Here is a 19,926-nt window from a genome sequence, read left to right as displayed (position 1 = left end):
CCCCCCCAAAATTATTTTCAGTAATGGATGATGTCAATTAATACTTTGACACAGAACCAAAAGAGTGTCCCAACTCAGCTGAAATGCTGGCTTTGAACCAAGAGGGTGTCCACCGTAGTGAAGTCAAAGGAGACTGTGTGGGAAGAACTTGAAATGCCATGAAAGCATCGTGGGAAAGGACAACTGGAGTGCCTAACCACACAGATCCTCCCTGACACCAGTCTGGAAAGGCTGAGTAATCGGGTGTCCCTAGTTACAGTTCAACACAAAATAAGCATTTATTTTACAAAGCTTTTTAAAAGGAGAGCATGCTCCTAATGTGCACGGTTCCAATTCCCGTTTTCCATACATTTTTTATACTGCCTATAGTTTTTTAAATTAGAAAGAGCTATATACTTTTAATCCCCCTAATTTCAATACAGTTTTCTAATTGATACTGAATTACACAAGATGAGAGTATTAAAGTAAGCGTCATCTTAGAGAAGCTGCTTGCAACAGTCCTGATCTGTGTATTTAGAAAGTGGGGGAGAGGAGGGAGACAGGAAACTCAAACACGAGTAGAACTCTTCACTGTATTACCTAAGGCACACTATTTATCTAAGACATTTTAATAAGCATTGATTAAGCTGCAAAATTCTACTTTTTCTGAACATTATATTTTTGGCACATTTAAAAAAAATACTGACCCCACCAAACAAGTTTATATTACCTACGTATGGCCTTTGTATACCTATATGCAATGTAATTCACATGCTATAGTTTGTTTTAGTTATCCAGCAGGTCGCACTATTTTTTAAATCCATAAAGACTGATCTAATTTAGGGGAAAAGAAACAGTAACCTCTTCCCATAAAAAACACTGCTGAGAAAGACCTCGCATTCTGTTTAATGTGCTGCACCCAATACTTTGTTCCCCTGTGATGGCCTTCTCATATCTGACACTGATATTTCATAGATACAGATGCAGGGTTCTAAAATTATATACAAGACAAGCATTTAATTAAACATCATTGTATATTTACAAATGATATCTAATTCCATCTGACAGTACCTAAAGGTATAACACAAGCAATCATTCTTTGAAAACAGATACCTCACCACAAAAACTCCTGACCAGAAGAGCTTTCCAACTTTCCACTCTTCTGTGAAATATGAAACATCATAACCTAAAAGGAAATATGCCTCTACATCCGGCTTGCCACCAGACAACTTCGAGGTAAAAAGACTGGTTCATCTTTTCTCTGTGCCTAACCTGGACACTATTCCAGACAGGAAATTTTACCAGGCCTTCAGCTCTTCTGTGAAATAAGAATTTTCATTTCTACCTAGGAGAACTTTTACAATCTCTGCTCTGTCCTATGCCTGATGAAGGGTGATTATGCCCAAAAGCTTGCAGGTAAATATAATAATTTGTTTGCAAATATCTAGTTGGTCTAGTAAAAGATATCACCTCTTCCACAAGTTTTGATTCCTGTTAGGTATTAACACACTAAACAGTACTAATATGCTAGTAATTAAAACAAAGCATTCATACAGGGTACTTGCAGACATGCAGGATGCAGTGCATCGTAGAAGACTTGACTGAGTCTGCTGGAGCACGTTAATTAGCACACTCCAGAAGCATTGGTGGGTTGTGTATTCAGCGTCCCCACACTCATAATGGCTTTAAAGTGCCCCCACCACCATTCTGAAGTGCAGGATGCTGAATATGAGACACTGCAAGTGCTTTAATTAAAGCACCCCCTCACACTCCTGGAGCATGTGTAAAGGTGCCTATAAAGACCAGAGTCAATTCTATGTACGTTTTTGAAATTAGGAATTTTTTTTTTATGAATAAATTATTGTATAAACACATACCACCTTGGGGTGTTTGACTGCTTTATCAAATATCTTCCAACTTGAAGATAAGCAAAGAATGCTGTTACAAACGTGCTAACAATACTCTGACTTAATTTTCCTTTAACAGTTTAAGAGACAACCTTGCCACTTGTATACATCAGGAGAAACTCATAGTGAGATTTTAATACAAGATAAAGTTTAGTGCAGATGTTCTCTATTATGTTAAAATAGAGGTGGCCAAAATATGGCTCAAAGGTCAGATCCAGTCTGCCAATTGACTTTATCTGGCCTGCTGGCAGGTGGTATGGGTGGCAGCACTGTATGGCATGCCCTTGGCAAGTCATACTTGGGCCCTGGCCTCTGCTGGTGGGCCGCACAGGTGGGGCTCTGGTCTCTGCTGGCATGATGGGGGGAGTGACTGGAAGCAGCAGCCCTGCCTGTCCACCTCCCCCTCCCCCAAGGCAGAGGCCTGGGAGAGGGGGAATCCAGTGCACCCAGGGATCTCCTAGGCATCGCAGGGGACACTGAGCAGAAGCAACCCTGCCCACCTACTTGGCACCATGCAGCACCAGCAGAGGCTGGAGCTGCCGCCTGCCAACGGAGGTGGGGGCCTAAGCACAGCTCAGCAAGGGCCTGCCACGTGGTGCTGGGCAGGCAGGTGGGGCTGCTTCTGCCCAGCATCCCCTGCAGCTCCTGGTAGATGCAGTATAGCCCTGCAGACACTGGGCACTACCCACCAGCAGAGGCTGGGGATTGAGCACAGCTCACTGTGGGCCTACAGGGTTAGACTGTATCTCCCAGGCACTGTAGGAGACACTGGGAAGAAGCAGCTCCACTTGGCACTGCACAGCAGAACCTGGGTGAGCTGCTCTCAGGCCCTGGTATTTCTAGCTCCAGCTGCCACAGGGGATAGAGCTTAGCAGAAGGCATCCATGCTATCCTGTCCCACCCTGCCATCAAGGCTCCTGAGAGCCATGAGGTGAGCGGGGGTGTGCTCACACATGCCAGGAGCCCTGATGGCAGGTCAGGACAGCACAGAGGCAGGTGTGTATGTACGTGCATGTGTGCCTCATCAATACTTGTTAACTGGCCCTCCAGCCCAAATAATTGCCCACTCCTGCACTAACATAATTAAATACAAATAACGTAATACTGGAACCATCTGTCTCAAGGTAAAATCTCACATGCACAAAAAGTGTTATAACTGCAAAAGGATAATTGGGGTAAGGGAAAACATTTATGAATTTGGAAGAAAAAACAAGGAAGACCGTAACATGAGATTTTATCAAGTGCTGTACACTGTTTTCAATAAATGTACAAAGAAACCCTCTGAACAGATATTTAAAAGTTGTACAACATAACCAACATGAAAATCGCAAGAAAAGCAGCAGCTAATTTATAGTACAAATTGTGAACATGAACAAACTTCTACTGAATTCAAAATTAGTTTGCCTACTGAGAAAGGCTTTGCTAATTAACCAAAAATGTCAGACCATCTTATTTTTCAGATTTAAGGCTCTATTATACATAAACCACCTATTTCCTAGCCATGCTTGACAAAGTAAACTGCACTGCCTCTCCTCCCATTATTCATTTTTATGGAAATGTAATCATTAACATTAGGGTTGTTGGTTGACTGTCGATATTCCTGAAGGGCGTCTATGCCTGAAAGCCTGCAAAGAACAGTTTTTCCAGCTACAGTAAAAGCTCTCTTATCCAGCATTCCCTGGGAATGGGGGATGCCAGGCAACAAAATATGCCAGTTGATTGAGTGGACAGGGTCGCCACTTCTCCCACCGTGTCTGGGGCATCCCTCTGCCCCTCCCGCGGTATTGCTGCCCCTCCTGCTGCATTGCTGCTCCTCCCCCGGACCCTGCGGGGCAAGGAGGCGGGCCCCGCACACCTCTTATGCCCCCGGGCTGTGGGGGCTCAGCAGTGCAGGCTGCTTTGCCCCGGGCTGTGGGGGCTCAGAGAAACCAGAAGTGCCACAGTGGGCACTTACAGTTTCACTTTATCTTACAAGCCGGCATGCCAGTTAATTGAGCATGCCAGCTTGTAAGATGCTGGTTAATAGAACTTTTACTGTATTTAGTTGGTCTAATAAAAGATATCACATTTACGCAAAGAACCTTGTCTGCCTGTCATCATTAACATTAGAAACTCAGATTCTGTTTTCTGATCTGAACTCTGCTCTGTACAGGAAAACTCGAGTCTCATGTGGCTCAAACAAGACACCAGCTCAAGAGTAAAAGTAGCTCTGAACTGAACTCATTTAAAGCTGGAAGCAGAAATGAAGATGGCAGCTGCCCCTAGTATCCTTGCGTGTTTAACGATCTGATTAGCTGTGTCATGGACTCGCAGAAAACTGAGACTTCCCTGGTATATAAAGTTGTCGTTAAAGAGACTAAAGATGCATAAAATACAAGTGGTAATTTCTGGTGGAAATCAGCATGAAGAAAAGTAGCCCAAGAATTGGAACAACATAATGAAGGCTGCACAAGAACCCGTATATTAATCTTAAAACAAATAAACAAACCCCAAAAAGTACCAGAGTTCAACTGAATGAGGAAAATAGTTTGCAAATACAGGCTCATGAAATATCAGGCAGGGTCTCGAGCAGCCTGTGCATGTGGCATGCGACAGATCAGGGAAGGGACAAGCAGCATAGCAGCAGAAAGGGCAGAAAGCAAGGCAGCAGGTGGGGCAGGGAACACAGAGCAGGGAACAGAAAGCAGAGCAACAGATCGGGCAGAAAAAAGGGATTGGAGTGACACTCAGGGAAAGTGCAGGGCTAATTTGTGGCCTGCCTGCCAGTAAGGTTGGCTCCTACTTTACTAAATTATTTGAGCCCTGATTACTAGATAAATCAGTAGGATGAATAGACTCTGGAGACAATTTTCCTTTCTGTGCAGCCAGAGCAGAGAGAACGTATACACTTTTCAGAGTACAAGCAAGAGAGAAAGAAGCAGACCTGTAATATATTTTTAAACACCTGCATCAATTAAATAATATTTACAATTTTTTTTTGTTATTGGCTGATTGTTGATCCCAAACCCCAAACAGAACTTGAATAGAAAAATAAGTTATTAAAGGAAAGTCTAGTATTCTCTCTTTTCCTCAATGTTACATTTCTCTTCTCACAACTCTCTCTCTATTCCAATTTGCCTAGAGATGAAAGATTAAACCTGTCTCAGTCTGGAGCCAGTAACACTGCTCTCAGCTGGACCTGGTTAGCAGAGACAACATAAGGCAAACCTTTTTTTAAAAGGGCTAGTATACTGTGTTTCACACTTCCAGGTCACTGCAGCAGAGGAAACAAAGACTGTTTCATTATGCTGACTGTAGGTCCTCAGGCTGTCCATTATAGATTTAGGGGCCTCAGACTCCAACTTTACCAACTTCTCTCTCCTCTCTTTCTTTGTCTGTCTCTTCTCAAAAGTGTCTGCCCCAGGGATGTATCCTAGTCTTGACAAGCTGGAGGAGCAAAACCACTGCTGAAACTGATGTACTTTATACTTCTGGGCTTGCTAGATTGATACATTTCTTTATGCTCTGCTAGCTTAAAATGCATCTTCCAACTATGAAAAATCATGTGAATTCTAACCAAACGAACGTGCAAAGGATTACTAGCTAATGAACATTTTTTTTTTTTACTCAGCATCCCCACTTTAGGAAAACGGTAATTTAATGTGTCGATGAGAAGTCTTCCTGCTGAACACACGCATGAAAAATTGGTCATCTTGTTCCGAAATACTGTCAGAACCTGCTTCCAAGTTAAATGTATTTTATTTTATTACAAAATATAAGGTATCTTTTCATAAGGTAGGCCAAATCAAGTGATCATGTGAATGTTCAATCCTTGGTAAATTCATGTCAGCATTAAATTAAAAAAACTGTTGTAATAAAAGTTTTGCAAAGAAAATGGTATTTTGATAATAAGCTTCCTTCTTTCCCCTTCCATATTTATAGATCTCTGAAGAAAACTGAATTCTACAAAATAGATTTGATTAAAAATATGTTACTTACATTGCTAATATTTTAATATGGGTATTCTCATCCTTTCCTCACGACTTAGGCAGATGCATCCAATTAATGATGAGTCATTCTACATAAATTTCCTATTAAAAACATGCTGGCAACACACTAGTGTACAATCCTTAAAATGGGACTCATTCTCCCCTCATATCACTACCTTTTTGTTCTGAGACCGTAAAAGAAGGGTGGGTCTGGCTTTCAAGAAAGAAGCTACTCATGTTGGGCTGCTAGATTCAGCACCCTTATTTCAAAAATTACATTATGAAGAAGGAAGAGAATCAGCTATAGTTTCCAGAGGGAATGAAATCTGACGTACTAATTTGCCAAATGTTATTGCTGCTTTTGTATCTAAACCGTAAGAAGGATACCTTCATGACCTAGGATGCCTACATGATTAGTAGCAGGACAATCAAGTTTAACAGCACCTTTATACCAACCTGCTCACTGGAATTTGGCTGCGACTCCAGAGAAGCCAGTCAACTAACATACTAATAAAACTGAACTTGCATATGGAACTTCATAGTCAAAGCTTGGAATTCAAAATGTTACGGTCTAAATTTAAAAGTATTCCAACCAACTCATGAGAATGTTTCTTTGTTTTTAGAAAGACAGCTGTGTACATTCACAAAAGGCTACGAATTCTAACAGACGCAGAAAAAACCAGAACATGGGGTCTCTCTAGAAGTTCCTAGAAAGGATTAGAATGAATCAAAGAGGCAACTTTTTCAAGAACAGTTATCCCCCCCCAGCCCCAAACAACTAAGTTGTCCTCCTGATGGTAAAATATGATGAGGTCCTGAGAGGCCTTTTTTTTCTTCAGTTTTCATCAAGCTACATTTTCTGAATTGGATGGCCTTTCATATGCAGTTTGCTCTGTGGATTAGTTACTGAAAAGCATCTTCAATAATTTCATTTTCTTGTGGGAATTCTCTTTTATCTTCCTCAAGTACATTACTGCCCACACACTGCTGGATTAAATTAAAGTGTCCTAGTTTCTGACCCTTTCTAATGGAGCTCTATAAGCCCTATAGCATGAAAGTTGATGGCCAGTGTCTTCTGGTCTATTATTTCTCTAAATATCTATTTCAGAATCTCCTTGACCAAAATGATGGATATCTATAAGCTGTTTCCCTGATTTTTGTGGGGATGGGATGGGAAAGGAGGAAGGAAAAGGCAGAGGCAGAAAATTGTATCAGAGGACATGCAGAAACAACAGTAACCACTCTTACTGTTTCTCCTGTTTCTAAATTTCTGTGAAACAGAGACAAATGTCACCATGATCTTACTCTAAGGCAATACAAAAGCAAAAAAGTCTCACTGACCAAACACACCAAAGTACAGCAACCATGTCTAAAACCTTTTTATTACATTTCCCCCCTGCATTTGAGAGATTCCTTATAGAGATAAGCAAGTCTGTCAAACCAGTTGTAAAAATTGTAGATATAGTCACTGCTTTATAAAGGTTTGTTTAAAAAAAACAGACTGCCTTATAGTTATTTAAGTAGTAGGTTTCTTTTCTTTTGAAAAATACTGAGTTGCAGTTACATTTTTCCATACTCAAATTTAACTTCAACTTCCCATTACAGCTGCTTCCAAGTGGCTTGGTATATTCTTTCAGGCTAGTTGACCAACATTTAAATAGTGCACTTCAGGTACTTTGATTCCCTTAAGCTAGGTGCCATTTCTCACATTCTCATTGCTTTCCAACTTCTGATTTTAGGATGTGACAACAACAATCACCCATGATCACAGGACTGCACAACTCTTGAGAACTAGAAGAGTCCATGTACAAAACTGCAGAAAATGTATGCATTTTAAACCCTGTAGATTCTCAAGATTATGAAAACCTAATTTTTTATCAACTCTTTCAGGTTTACTAATTATGTTATAGCCATTTCCCCTTCATCATTTCATTGTTTACATAAAACTTTACTCCTCTGGTATAACTTTTTTCACCGTAGCCTCTGCTGCATACCTCAACAGTTGTCTATTATGTTTTTAAAACTACACATTTGGACTGTAAGCTCTTTGAAAAAGGTTTTCACTACGGCCACGTACAGGTGTTACATTTCTACTGGGAGAATCACTGCTCTCCTGGTAGAATCTGCAAGTGCACATGCATGTAGTCAATTCCTCCCAGGGAGAAACATGCCCCTGCCTGGAGAAAGATCTTACACATGTCAACTTGAAAGATTTCCCTTGCAAAAGATACTGTTTTTCAAGAATGGACACCTGTAAGCTTCCCTCTCATCTTGTCATCTCCCTAGACTGCCCAGTTTGGGGAATGGGCTGAGGGCTCTGCCCCACTATTCCCCTCCTCAACTTGATCACCCTGATCTGGGGAAGGCCCAGAGCGCAAAGGAAAGGAGAAAAGTGCAGGTTGAATGCCTGTACTGATCCTTTTCTGGAAAGATTTCCAGCAGTAGAAATTTTTTGAGAAATTTCCACCACTAGAAATGAAATCTTGTTCGACGCCTACATCTCTGTAGGGCTTTAAACCAGTTTAGACCACTAGGTGGTACACAGTGTACAAATTAATAATAATGTATCATAGCAAGGCATGCAAAACATGTTTGTTTCACTGACCACTTTCATTGCAGAATTTTTAAACAGAATGGCCAAACATGTGCCAGGTGGTGGTAACTGATGCAAAGACAACAGTCAGGTGTTCTGCAAGCTTACAAGGAATTTGCGGAGATGAGGTGTTGAGTCACTTTATGCATTGACCGCTCAGCCTGAGGTACACTTTTGACTTTTATCCAGGTAATCATTCACATAGAGAGACAATTAATTACATGCCAATCTAACAGTATTTAAACTGGGATTGTGGGGCTTTTACAATGAAGGAAGGCTAAGATATTGTACTGGAAACAAATTTTCATTCTGAAAGTGGTCCGGAAATACCAAGGAATAGGGATGGGATGGTAGCCATCCTAGATGTCTGAACATGCCAGAAAACAGTTTCCATTGTGGAGTTCTACAAATAAAGACTAACTTCAATTTTGCCTGTCCTTTAGAAAATTAAAAAAGCTCAGAAAAAAACTAAGTATAATGCTTACTAATAGCTCTAGTGATGTATTTATTAGTTTTTCACTCTGTGTAAACGGAAATGGGGCAATATTAAGGTGAATGACTTTAGGTGCAGGTCAAAAATGAAGGATTATGCTGTCAGGGAGTGAAGATCATCACTTACCTCCCTAGTCCAGAAGCTTCCCACCCAGGGGCTGGATGTATCTGAAGAGTAACATGTAATGGAAATTTGTAGCATTAAATTAACTGCAGCTGATTGGAAGCACCTGATGGAGAAGAGGTGAGAATACCTGCTGTTTTAGAACTGTGTATATGGTAATTCCAAAAACTGACTTTCTGGTCTTCTGCCCTCAAACTCACTTTTAATCTTAAAAGTTGTTTGTGCATTGGGAAAACACACAACTATAAATGAGTTACAGTAAACCACTGGAGAGTAGTCTTTTAAACAAAATAAAAAGATCCAACTATGGTTTTAATTGAAACCATAATCCCACAGCACCAGTGGTCACACAGCTGAGAGATTTAAATAGTGTAAAGGAGTTAAAATTTTGGTTGACAAGTTCAGCAATACAGCAAAAACCTCTATTTTCCTAGTGCAGCATTTAAATGATGGAAACTGAACCTCCCCCCCAAACTAAAAACCGAATCTTACCTAGTAAGTGTGTACTCCCTGAGTCCTGAATGCAGGTTCATGGCAGAAAAAGTACCTATGCATCCACGTAATCGCTTATCTCGACCAATCTTCCATGTTACAAACAGGGGGCTGTTTTAGGAAGGAAAAAAGGCATGTGTGATTGCAGAACTCTTACAAGCATTACCATATTGATAGCTAAAGTAATATTTCAATAAGACTGTATTTTTCTCTGGCAACACTGGTCCCATCTCTAACTTACTTGTTTCTGAGCTAGTTATAGTATTTTTTTAAACTAATTTTGCCTGACTGTTGTAGAAAGGCCCACATCACTCAAGCATATAAGTTTTAGAAACTAAACTAGAAACTAGCTACATTAATCAAAAGCCTGAGATGCAAATCTTTTTGGCTAGCTGTTTCATTGTGGTGTTGCATGTCCTGTCCCAGCTTCATTACTCATAAGCTTCTATCTAGAAAAGAAGAAACCCTTCCTCAGACATCTCAAAGGTGCAGAAAGTCCCTAAAAGCCCTCCCCAGAACAAAGAGGAAAGTGCATCCATTCACATTAGTCACAAAGAAAATTCTTGGTCCTTTTCATTATGAGCTGAGAACAGCCGGAATCTTTTGCAAGCCAAGTGAAAAGTACGTAGGATTCCTGGTTTGCAGGCTAAAAATATAAGTCTGCACAAAAGAAATATTCTATGAGATCCAAAGTCAGCTTTGCCTTAGCAGCCCAACTTCGTAAAGATGAAGAGTGCAGTAGAGCAAAGACCAGTACAATATCTTCTTTGAAAAGAATCCAATTCTGAAGCCAGCCAGAGCAAAAGCTTCCGTGTTCTGTGTTGCACATAAGCCTTAGACAGTTTTGCCAAACAGTTTTACACCTTAACTAACAGCTGGTGTGCAAGCTCTGCTCACCAACACTTACCATAACAATTTTGCAAATGGTCATTGCAGTCAAATGCCTCTCAAAAATCCATGCCCCCTCTCAAAAAACAAAACAAAACAAAACAAAACAAAAAATCAAGAGCTACTCTGCTGAAGTGAACAGTCATACAGGTAAGATTTAATAAAGCTACTCTAACGCTGTGCACCATCCCTTTCCATCATTCAGAAATTTCAGAGAATAGCAGGAAAATTTAATCCTCTACTTCTTTAAAACAAGCCTCTTATCAATTTACTGCGAGGCAATTCTGAATTCTTGTCCTCACCAGGCTCTGTGATTCAACTTCAGTGGCATATAGGCACACTCTTGTAAAGGAGAACTCTATTTTAAATTAACAGAAGTACTCATATATACAAAGTTAAGCACATGCATAGGTAATTACACAATCAAGGCCTCTCTCTCACTCAGCACAATTATGCAGTATGCATGGATATTTTACTTTCTTAGGTGTGACAGTGTGCTCACCTTAAAACAATATTCAGATACACTGACTGAATTGTACACACATCAGATAGCTTAGAACAAAACATATGCTGGCTCAACTGAGGATGAAAGATCAGTAAATAAAAATGTTTAAATGGAGGAGGGCAGGCAGGCAGGCAACCACAATTCTTCGATTCAAAGCTTTTCTCTGAACACTACAACACTGGGCCGAAGTACGAAAGCCAGAAAATTACACTGACTTGAAATTTTCCAGTCTACTCATTGCTGGAGAGGAACATGGGAACAGCATGCAGGAAAAACAAAACTGATTAATGAAATTTAACAATGCATATTTTAACAATATTGGTAAAATATACTGAATGCAATTTTAACCTAGGAGCTCACTGTTATGCAACGTATTCTGCATATCTAACTCAAATTATTTTATGACTTAGTTTCTGCTAAACTGCACTGGAGCATTACATTCAGCTGACTGAATTTTGGCCTCAAACTATAGTCTCTGGCTTACAGTATGGCCTGGCTCTCCTACATCAGGCATTTGTTCCAGGCTCCTTGTTCTCACACAGGGCCAGCACTTAGAAAAGTAAGGAAAGAGACAAAACTTGGCTCAAAAACATAGGGCACGGCTGGGCATATGGACAGAAACTAGAGGAGATAAGAATAAAAAGCAGTGGCAAAAGATTCCTGGGGTAGCAGCTAATGATGTCTGATGAAGGAGGAAAAGGCACATTGGGAATGTCATGAGAGAGAACCTGGACACAGGAGCCAAGGAGAGAATGAGAACTCTGAGTTTAATAGTACAGGGTCTGGGTATGGGAACATTTTGAAAAAAGAAAAAATAATAATGTGATTTTGTGACTGGGGAGAGTCAGGTGTGCATAAAACCAAAGGAATACAAAGATACTGACGAATTCTGGGCAGCAGGAAAGGAAGTTCACATGGTCCCTGATCCATTCACTGTCCTGAACTTTAAAATTAAATTTCTTGTCCCAGAGATGCTGGCATGTGCAGGGGGCTACAAAGGAAGAGATGAACGTTTTGGAAAGAAGAGTAACGATACTCTGCTCTTCCCCCAGCAAGTTGAGCATCTGTATTCCAGACCTAGCACACCCTTGCTTGTCTCTTTCATATAAGCAGTTTGCCATAAAGATGAAATATAGTCAAAATTAGGGCCCCAGATGGTAAAGATGTAGATAGAACAGTGTCTATTAAGTGACATGTTGCAGAAATTGTGGAAACCTCCATTCCATCCTCCAGACACTGCTCACATCAAGTAACTTCAGCTTTTGAGGCAAGTTTGTGAATGGACCAGACCATTGTGGCATAAGTACATGTCAGACCTGGTCCTAACACATCAGCTGTATTGTACTAAAGCTGATACACTAAGGTACATCTATTTATCTAAACCAGCTGCTACTACCTCATGCACTCCTGAAGATGCTTCCTTACCCAAAATATCTTTAACTCATTGCCCTCTCAGGCTGCAGAGGCAAGGCTGAGATAAGCTGAGTCCACCAAGTTTTGCATTAAGTTTTCTATTAAAAAATATTCTTACAGTGGTCACTTCATTCCAGAAATAATAAAATGACTGGAACAAGGTAGATCCTATCTGAGCTAAAGAATGGAACAGGACAATCCATACATGGATCTAGGAATAGCCAGAAAGTTGAAAATGGTTGCCTCAAGAGAAATAGCAGTAACACTAAATTCTTCTGCTGTCAGCTGAGAATAGAAGTGCAAAATCATGACTGAATATAACATTTCACAGATCTTATAACAACAGACTTCGTCCTCTACTTTTCACAACAAGAAACTCCCTCTTTTGGGAAACTAGACTGAAAAGTATCCAAAAATCTCTCTTCTGTAAAAAAAGAGGATATCTTCCTCTCATCCCTCCCTTCTCTTAAGCCTCAGAAATTAAAATATATTTTAATTTCAGATAGACAGACATTTAATTTATTTTGCAGTTTCTTTATGGTAGATAATCAGTCATTAAAACCTCTTCATTTGCATGACTGTCACAGTTCATGTGATAATAAAACAAAGACCTTTTAAAAAAAAACCAAGGCCAATTGTAAAATGACAGGTGGCAATAACTATCCTGTTGATCATTATCAGTTTTAGCTGCTATGTAATCGGAAAGTAGTTACCTAAAGTCATAGGCCCACAAACTCGTCATGAAGATAAAACCTGAATTTCCTAAACTGCTCCATTTTCTTGACGTAATAATTTACAAGGACATTTTTGGAAAGTAATCACCATACTTACCTGAATCCAAGATGACTCTGAATTTAAGACAACCACAGCCAATAACTAGACTCTAGATAGGAAACATTTATAAAATTGTTATAATTTTCCGTATATAGAATCTAATCATTAGAGGGTCATCTTAAATGCACCCTCCCCCCACCACCACTGCAGTGGGGCAAGCAGCAGCAGGGGTGTAGGTGGTAGGCGAGCAGGCAGCAGTCACCAAGTGGCCTGACCCCTGCTGCCTGTCACTCATACTGCTTGCTCCTCCAGCTTTCTTTCCCCCCCACTGTCTATATCCCCTGCTGCCTGCTCCACAATTTGCACTCCTCCTACCTGTCCCCCCCCCACCTTGGCCCCCCACCATTTACCTTCCTCCTTCCAGCTCCAGCTGGGGTTCCACTACAGTTGGGGGCAGGAAGCATGGAGTACATGCTGCTTCTGGCCCCAGCCCAGTTATGTAGCAGCTTTTGTGGCTGCAGCAGTTTCAGCCCCAGAGTAGGGGCCAGAGCTGCTGCTGCTGCTGCTGTGTGGCCACACTGGGGCCAGAGGCGGGACATACTCTGTGCTCCCTGCACTCAGCTAGAGCAGGGCCCTAGAAGCAGCTAGGGCTGAGTGGAAGGTAAGGTGGGGGAAGAGCAAAGGCAGGGAGAGCAGAGGCTATGGGGGGGCACAATGGTGGGAGCAGTGGCTGGAACTAACTCTGATCCTCGGCTCAGGGTCAGAGTTGGAGCCATTGCCCCCCACCCCCCTAACCCTGGATCTAAAATGAGGGGCTTCCCCATGTTGAAAGGGGGGAAGGAAATCTGTCATAGATTTGAGTAAATATGGTAGACAGCTGCAGCCACATTAAAATCTTTGCTTTTCTAAAAGTTGTCTCTCAGCTGAAAGAAACTTTATATACTGAAATTTTGTAAAGCATCAAAACAGATTATCTTCCATGTCTAAAACTTCTTTCTTCTTCCCCTACTCAGACCAGCAAGAGTCTGTTCCTTTCAGGGCTGATGAACTGAGGAAGAAGCTAAAAATATTCTATCTTCTTACTTTTAGATTTTCAGGGCTCACACTTTTTTGGGTACCTGACAAATCTGAAGAGGAACTAGATAGCTCTAGACATTATTTGTTGCTGTTCTTCCTTTATATTAGGAGGCCAGAAATAACCATAATCTCATCTAGTATAAATTCTAGTATAAGAAATTGGTATTTTACCCAGTTACCTCCATGTTGAGGTCAATAACTTGTGTATTAACTAACACACAGCTTCCAGGAAAGTGGTCTTATTTTAATCAAGAAAATGATGATCAGGTTACTTCCAGCACCACTACGCTGTCTTCCCATTGCTCAGAGACAAGTGTGAATAAGATTCTAGTTGGAGCTCATGATTATTCGTGTGCCCTTTATATTAGGATTATGAGACTTATTGGCCGTATGCCACTTTGTGGACGTGTAGAATTTGTTGAAGCAGATATTCTTTGTTTACTTAGTTACATTTTGAACTATTTTTTTTTAATCAAATGGGAATTCCTTCTGGAATTAATAAATGGCAATTTTAGATGGGTTGCTTTTACATGGATCACTGAAAGATGTACAGTATTGATGAGCAGAGCTTTAAATAATAATGCAGGTACACAGTTAAGTTCCAGTTTGATCACCAGGTGTTGAGCTAAGAGTAGGAATTGCAGTTTGAAATTTTACAGGTCATGCCAATACAGGTGGTTAGACTGGAAAATCCAAGCGGTACCCAAGATGGGGACATAAGAAAAACAGGAATGAAAGTGCCTACCAGAGGCACTAAGTCCACACTGCGCCCAACAGGAGGACAAACATCAAATAAACCTGTTCATAAATGTATTAAGCTCCATCTTAAAACTAGCTGTATTTCTTACCACTACTACACCCCTGTTGGAAGGCTGACCCAAAACCTTGCTCCCCTGAGCATTAGACACCACCTTCTAAATTTCCTTACAGCCAGAATGTGCCCATTTGTTCTTGGCCTTTACCTTTGTTCTTTACTTTTCTTGGTGTTTGTAAAAAAAAGCATATTTATAGGACAAAAATCATATCCTGCTCAGCCTCCAATTTCCTAAGCTAAACAAGGAATGCTCTTTCAGTTTCCTCTGGTAAGACAGGCTCCCCATTCCCCGATTATCCTAGTAGCCTTTCTGGGCACCTCTCTTGCTTGAATTAATATTTCCTCAACATGGGCAGCCAGAATTGTACACAGTATTCTAAATGAAGTCTCACTAGGGCCCTTTACAATGGTATTAATACCCCTGACCCTCTTAGAAATACCTCATCTGATACATTTTAAAATCACATTTCCTGACTCTAATAATCTCTGAAACATTAAGTCTTGCCTGTCATTCAAAACGAGGGAGAGTTTTTATTTTTACATCAAACAAAAATGTTACAAAAACCCCACTAATATGAACTAGAGGCACTTTGCAGGAACCAAAAGCCAACTTTTTTACAACCTTCTTCAGCTTTTTATTTAAGTTGCATTCTTGGTTTCTTCCCTGTTTGTTTAACCTTTTAAGACTTACAGCACTTTCCACATACCCTGAAACCTCTAATGAGTCACCAATAAACTTGCCAACTGATACAGAACTGTGCTGATCACAGGTTCACAGAGCCAAACTACAACTGTTGGAAGGATAAATATATTTAAATTATAGCTATATGAAAAAAAACTTCAGTTTGGAAGCCAAACTGGGAGATGGGGAAGCTAGATTCACCTAAGTGGGAGAGGAGGTTTTCCTTTTTCTCCAATAACCATGGGCACTTATCCAGGATGTTGGGAGATATTAGCTTAATTCCTCTTCTGTTGCTTTCCTGAGAAGATCTGAATTCAGATCTCCCACTTCCCAAGATAGGGCACTGGAGGATACTCTATCTTTTCCACTGACACTCTTTCATTTTGTGTAAATATGTTAACATTCACTGGAGCAGATCAATGAACTTCCCTGGTGACCATACTGACGAGCAGCCCAGAGAATCACTCACAATAAATATTTAACTATTTTATACAGAGCAAAGCAGCTCCAACAGGAGGCACTGAAATCACTTTTAGTGTCATGGTTAGGCACTGACCTGAGAGATGCCTAGATCCAAGCCCTTGCTACACTGAATGTCTGAAGTAGAACAATGTCAACTGGAGAAATAAAGAACACCTCAGCCAAGAATATTGGATAGACTGGAGGTTAGAAGATGAGCCTGGGAGGTGGAAGATGTGGCTAAGAATCCCCTCATAAAATCATAGAAAATTAGGGTTGGAAGGCACTTCAGGAGGTAACCTACTCCAACCCCCTGCTCAAAGCAGGATCATTCCCAACTAGATCATCCCAGCCAAAGCTCTGTCTAGCCGAGTCTTAAAAACCTCCAAGGACAGAGATTTCACCACCTCTCTGGGTAACCTGTTCCAGTGCTTCACTACCCTCCTATTTAGAAAGCTTTTCCTAATATCCAACCTAAATCTCCCTTGCTGCAACTTGAGACCATTGCTCCTTATTTTGTCATCTGCTACCACTGAGAACAGTCCAGCTCCATCCTCTTTCAAACCCCCTTCAGGTAGTTAAAGGCTACTATCAAATCCCCCCATTTGTCTTCTCTTCTACAGACTAAAGAAGTCCAGTTCCCTCAGCCACTCCTCAGAAATCATGTGCCCCAGCCCCTGAACCATTTCGTTGCTCTCCACCAGACTCTCTCCACTTTGTCCACATCCTTTCTGTAGCAGGTGGCCCAAAACTGGACACAGTACTCCAGATGTGGCCTCACCAGTGCAGAATACAGTGGAATAATTACTTCCCTCGATCTGCTGGCAATGTTCCTACAAGTGGAGCCCAGTATGTTGTTAACTTTCTTGGCAACAAGGGCACATTGCTGACCCATATTCAGCTTATTTTCCACTGTAACCCCCAAGTCCTTTTCCGCAGAGCTGCTGCCCAGCCAGTCAGCTCCCAGGCTGTAGTGGTGTATGGGATTCTTCCGTCCTAAGTGCATGACTTTTGCATTTGTCCTTGTTGAACTTCATGAGATTTCCTTTGGCTCAACCCTCCAATTTGTCTAGGTCACTCTGAATACCAGCCCTACCCTCCAGTTTATCTACCATACCCCCCAGCTTGGTGTCATCTGAGAACTTGTTCAGAGTGTACTCTATGCCATCTTCCAGATGGTTAATGAAGATGTTGAACAAACCTGGCCCCAGGACCGACCCCTGGGGCACTCCACTTGATATCGGCTGCCGACTAGATGTAGAGCCATTGATTACTAGCTGTTGAGACTGATCATCCAGCCAACTTTCTATCTACCTTACAGTACATTCATTCAACCCATACCTCCCTCAGCTTGCTTGGGAGAATGCTGTGGAAGACGGTATCAAAAGCCTTGCTAAAGTCAAGGTATATTTCATCCACTGCTTTACCTGTATCCACTAAGCCAGTTATGTCATCATAAATGGCAATCAGGTTGGCAAGGCATGACTTGCCTTTGGTGAATCCATGCTGACTATCCCTAATCACCTTCTTCTCCTCCATGTGCTTAGAAATGGATCCTTGGAGCACCCGCTCCATGATTTTTCTGGGGACTAAGGTGAGTCTGACTTCTCTGCAATTCCCTGGGATCTTCCTTTTTCCCTTTCTTAAATATTGACACTATAGTTGCCCTTCTCCAATTGTCTGGGACCTCCCCTGATTGCCATGAGTTTTCAAAGATAATGGCCAGTGACTCTGCAAAAACATCAGCCAACTCCCTCAGCACTCTTGGCTGCATTGCATTGCATCCAGCCCCATGGATTTGTACACATCCAGCTTTTCTAAATAGTCGCTAACCTGGTCTCATGTACAGAAAGAAACTGAATCTAGGTCTCCAAAGAGTGCCAGTACATTAGCACAGAGGTTGCTCCAATGCATTGTAATTACAGCGCACCAGAGCAGACTTGATTAATCGAGTCAGCTGGAGCATAGTAATTATCATGCTCCAGCAGCCTCCCGCATTTTGTGTGTCAGTGTCCCCATGCTTCAAAGTGGCAGCAGGAGCACTTGAACTAAAACTCATCACCACTGCTGCCATTCTGAAGCACAGGAATGCTGATACATGACACAACGCAGTGCTTTAATGAGAGCACCCCTCTGAGTCACCCTAAAGCACCGCCACCGCCTCCCCTGAGCATGTGTAGAAGTGCCTGTGTATTAAGTGAGCATCCAAGCCACTCATCTTTTGGATTATGACAGTAGATGATGTACTACTAGCTTTGAAAAAAGTATTTTCCAGCCAAAACTATCTGGCAGATTCACATGTAGTTTCAGGAGGAACGAAGCTGCTTTTCTGGAAATATACTGTTTGCCAAAAAAATCTCACATTGCTCTAATCTAAATAGATCTAGTAAGAAAGCAAGCTTTGTAAGAGGTTCTCAGACTGTGGCCCACAGACAGCTGGCTGATCATATATTATTTGCTTTCCTCCTCATTTCCAGTTGCCAAACTATATAAACAATTGCTGCCCTTGCTGCAAGGATGAAATGGAACTACAAGTAGTATAGACAGTCTGTCTATGAAAATGTCATCCAAGCCTAAGGGTTTAAGACCCTGTCATCTATAGTGCACATGAGAATTCTTTCTTCAGCTTTGCTAACATATTGCAATTGTTACTCTAAATTAGTTACTTTACCTTCCTGCTCCCTTTCCCCATGTTTTCATTAATTAATAACCTCAAACACAGGGATATTTCAAACTTGGCATGAGGAGTGCCATCTTGAGTAGCAATTGACATACACAGTATGTTGAAAGAAAGTGTAGGAAAGGGGTCCCTTCTCCAGCAGCAAGTTCACTAACACCACTGGCATTCCTGTTAACGATTTACAACTGAAATGATCTAAAATTACCAGAGATCTATTGCTATGCACTGTTGCTGGAAGCATTTAGATTAAAAGCAAAATACTCAAAGCTACTTTAGCCATAAACCAGCTATCACAGCAAGAGTCAATGAAGCAAGGCCTTGTCATACTTCTACTATCAGGCAGATACATTTAAAAATAAAATTCTGTCAATGTAAAGAGACATGAGATCAAATTATCATTCAATTAAATATACTGGTAAAAAAAAGGAACAAAGAACACAAACTTTTCAATATGCATGTTTACATTATACTCTTTTCCCAGTTAATGAAATACTTCTATGCATGAGTAATTACCTAGATTGGGTATGCTCCAAAACAATAAAACAGTGGAATGTGTGTGGGAAAAAAGCGTCCACAGAATAAAGATGCTTTGCTTCAACTCCACGAACATTAGAGATGTGCTCACTGATTTGATAAGAATTGCTTCCACTTGGTATAAGCTCAATGGATATTCGAAGTACTGTGAAACATCATCATGGCATGCTGATTTTTTATTTTGGGTGGAAATTAGGGTTTTGTCTTTACTTGAGATCTCTCAGAGTATCTTTCTCTCCTATTAATTCTCCCTAAGTAGGGTTCCTGAAGGATGCATGCATCTCTATTAGTATCTCTATCAGCATTCCATTGCAATACAATTGTAAATTCAGTAATGCTTAGTAGCGGACACATTTACTTATAGCAGTGAAACACACAGTGGTAAATACTAATATGTCCTGTTTAGAAATTACCAGAATCATGACACCAACAAAGTCAATGCTGTGTAGAGATTATAGAGCAACACTGGATGCCATGAACTCCTGAGATCAGCCAGTTCTGAAACCATTTATTGTGTTAGCTTGAGCAAATCAAAATTTGTAACA

At 41.0% G+C, this 19,926-nt stretch overlaps 1 protein-coding gene across 2 annotated transcripts in view; it reads right to left on the bottom strand.

Annotated features, from left to right (window-relative positions):
- AMMECR1 (Alport syndrome, mental retardation, midface hypoplasia and elliptocytosis chromosomal region gene 1) overlaps positions 1-19,926 on the bottom strand; it is a 133,430-nt gene that overhangs the window by 61,905 nt on the left and 51,599 nt on the right. Inside the window, exon 2 of one of the 2 annotated variants that reach the window (XM_019521531.1) lies at positions 9,556-9,666. The exons of the other annotated variant lie outside the window; for it this stretch is intronic. Coding sequence (XP_019377076.1) covers positions 9,556-9,666 — 111 coding nt within the window. The remainder of the gene's footprint in view (positions 1-9,555; positions 9,667-19,926) is intronic. 2 annotated transcript variants of the gene reach the window in all.

Source organism: Gavialis gangeticus, unplaced genomic scaffold (genome assembly GCF_001723915.1).
Source record: "Gavialis gangeticus isolate Ggan-Ray unplaced genomic scaffold, GavGan_comp1, whole genome shotgun sequence".
Lineage (NCBI taxonomy): Eukaryota > Metazoa > Chordata > Crocodylia > Gavialidae > Gavialis > Gavialis gangeticus.
Note: the sequence above shows the minus strand (reverse complement) of the source record. Positions and strands in the feature narration are given on the sequence as shown.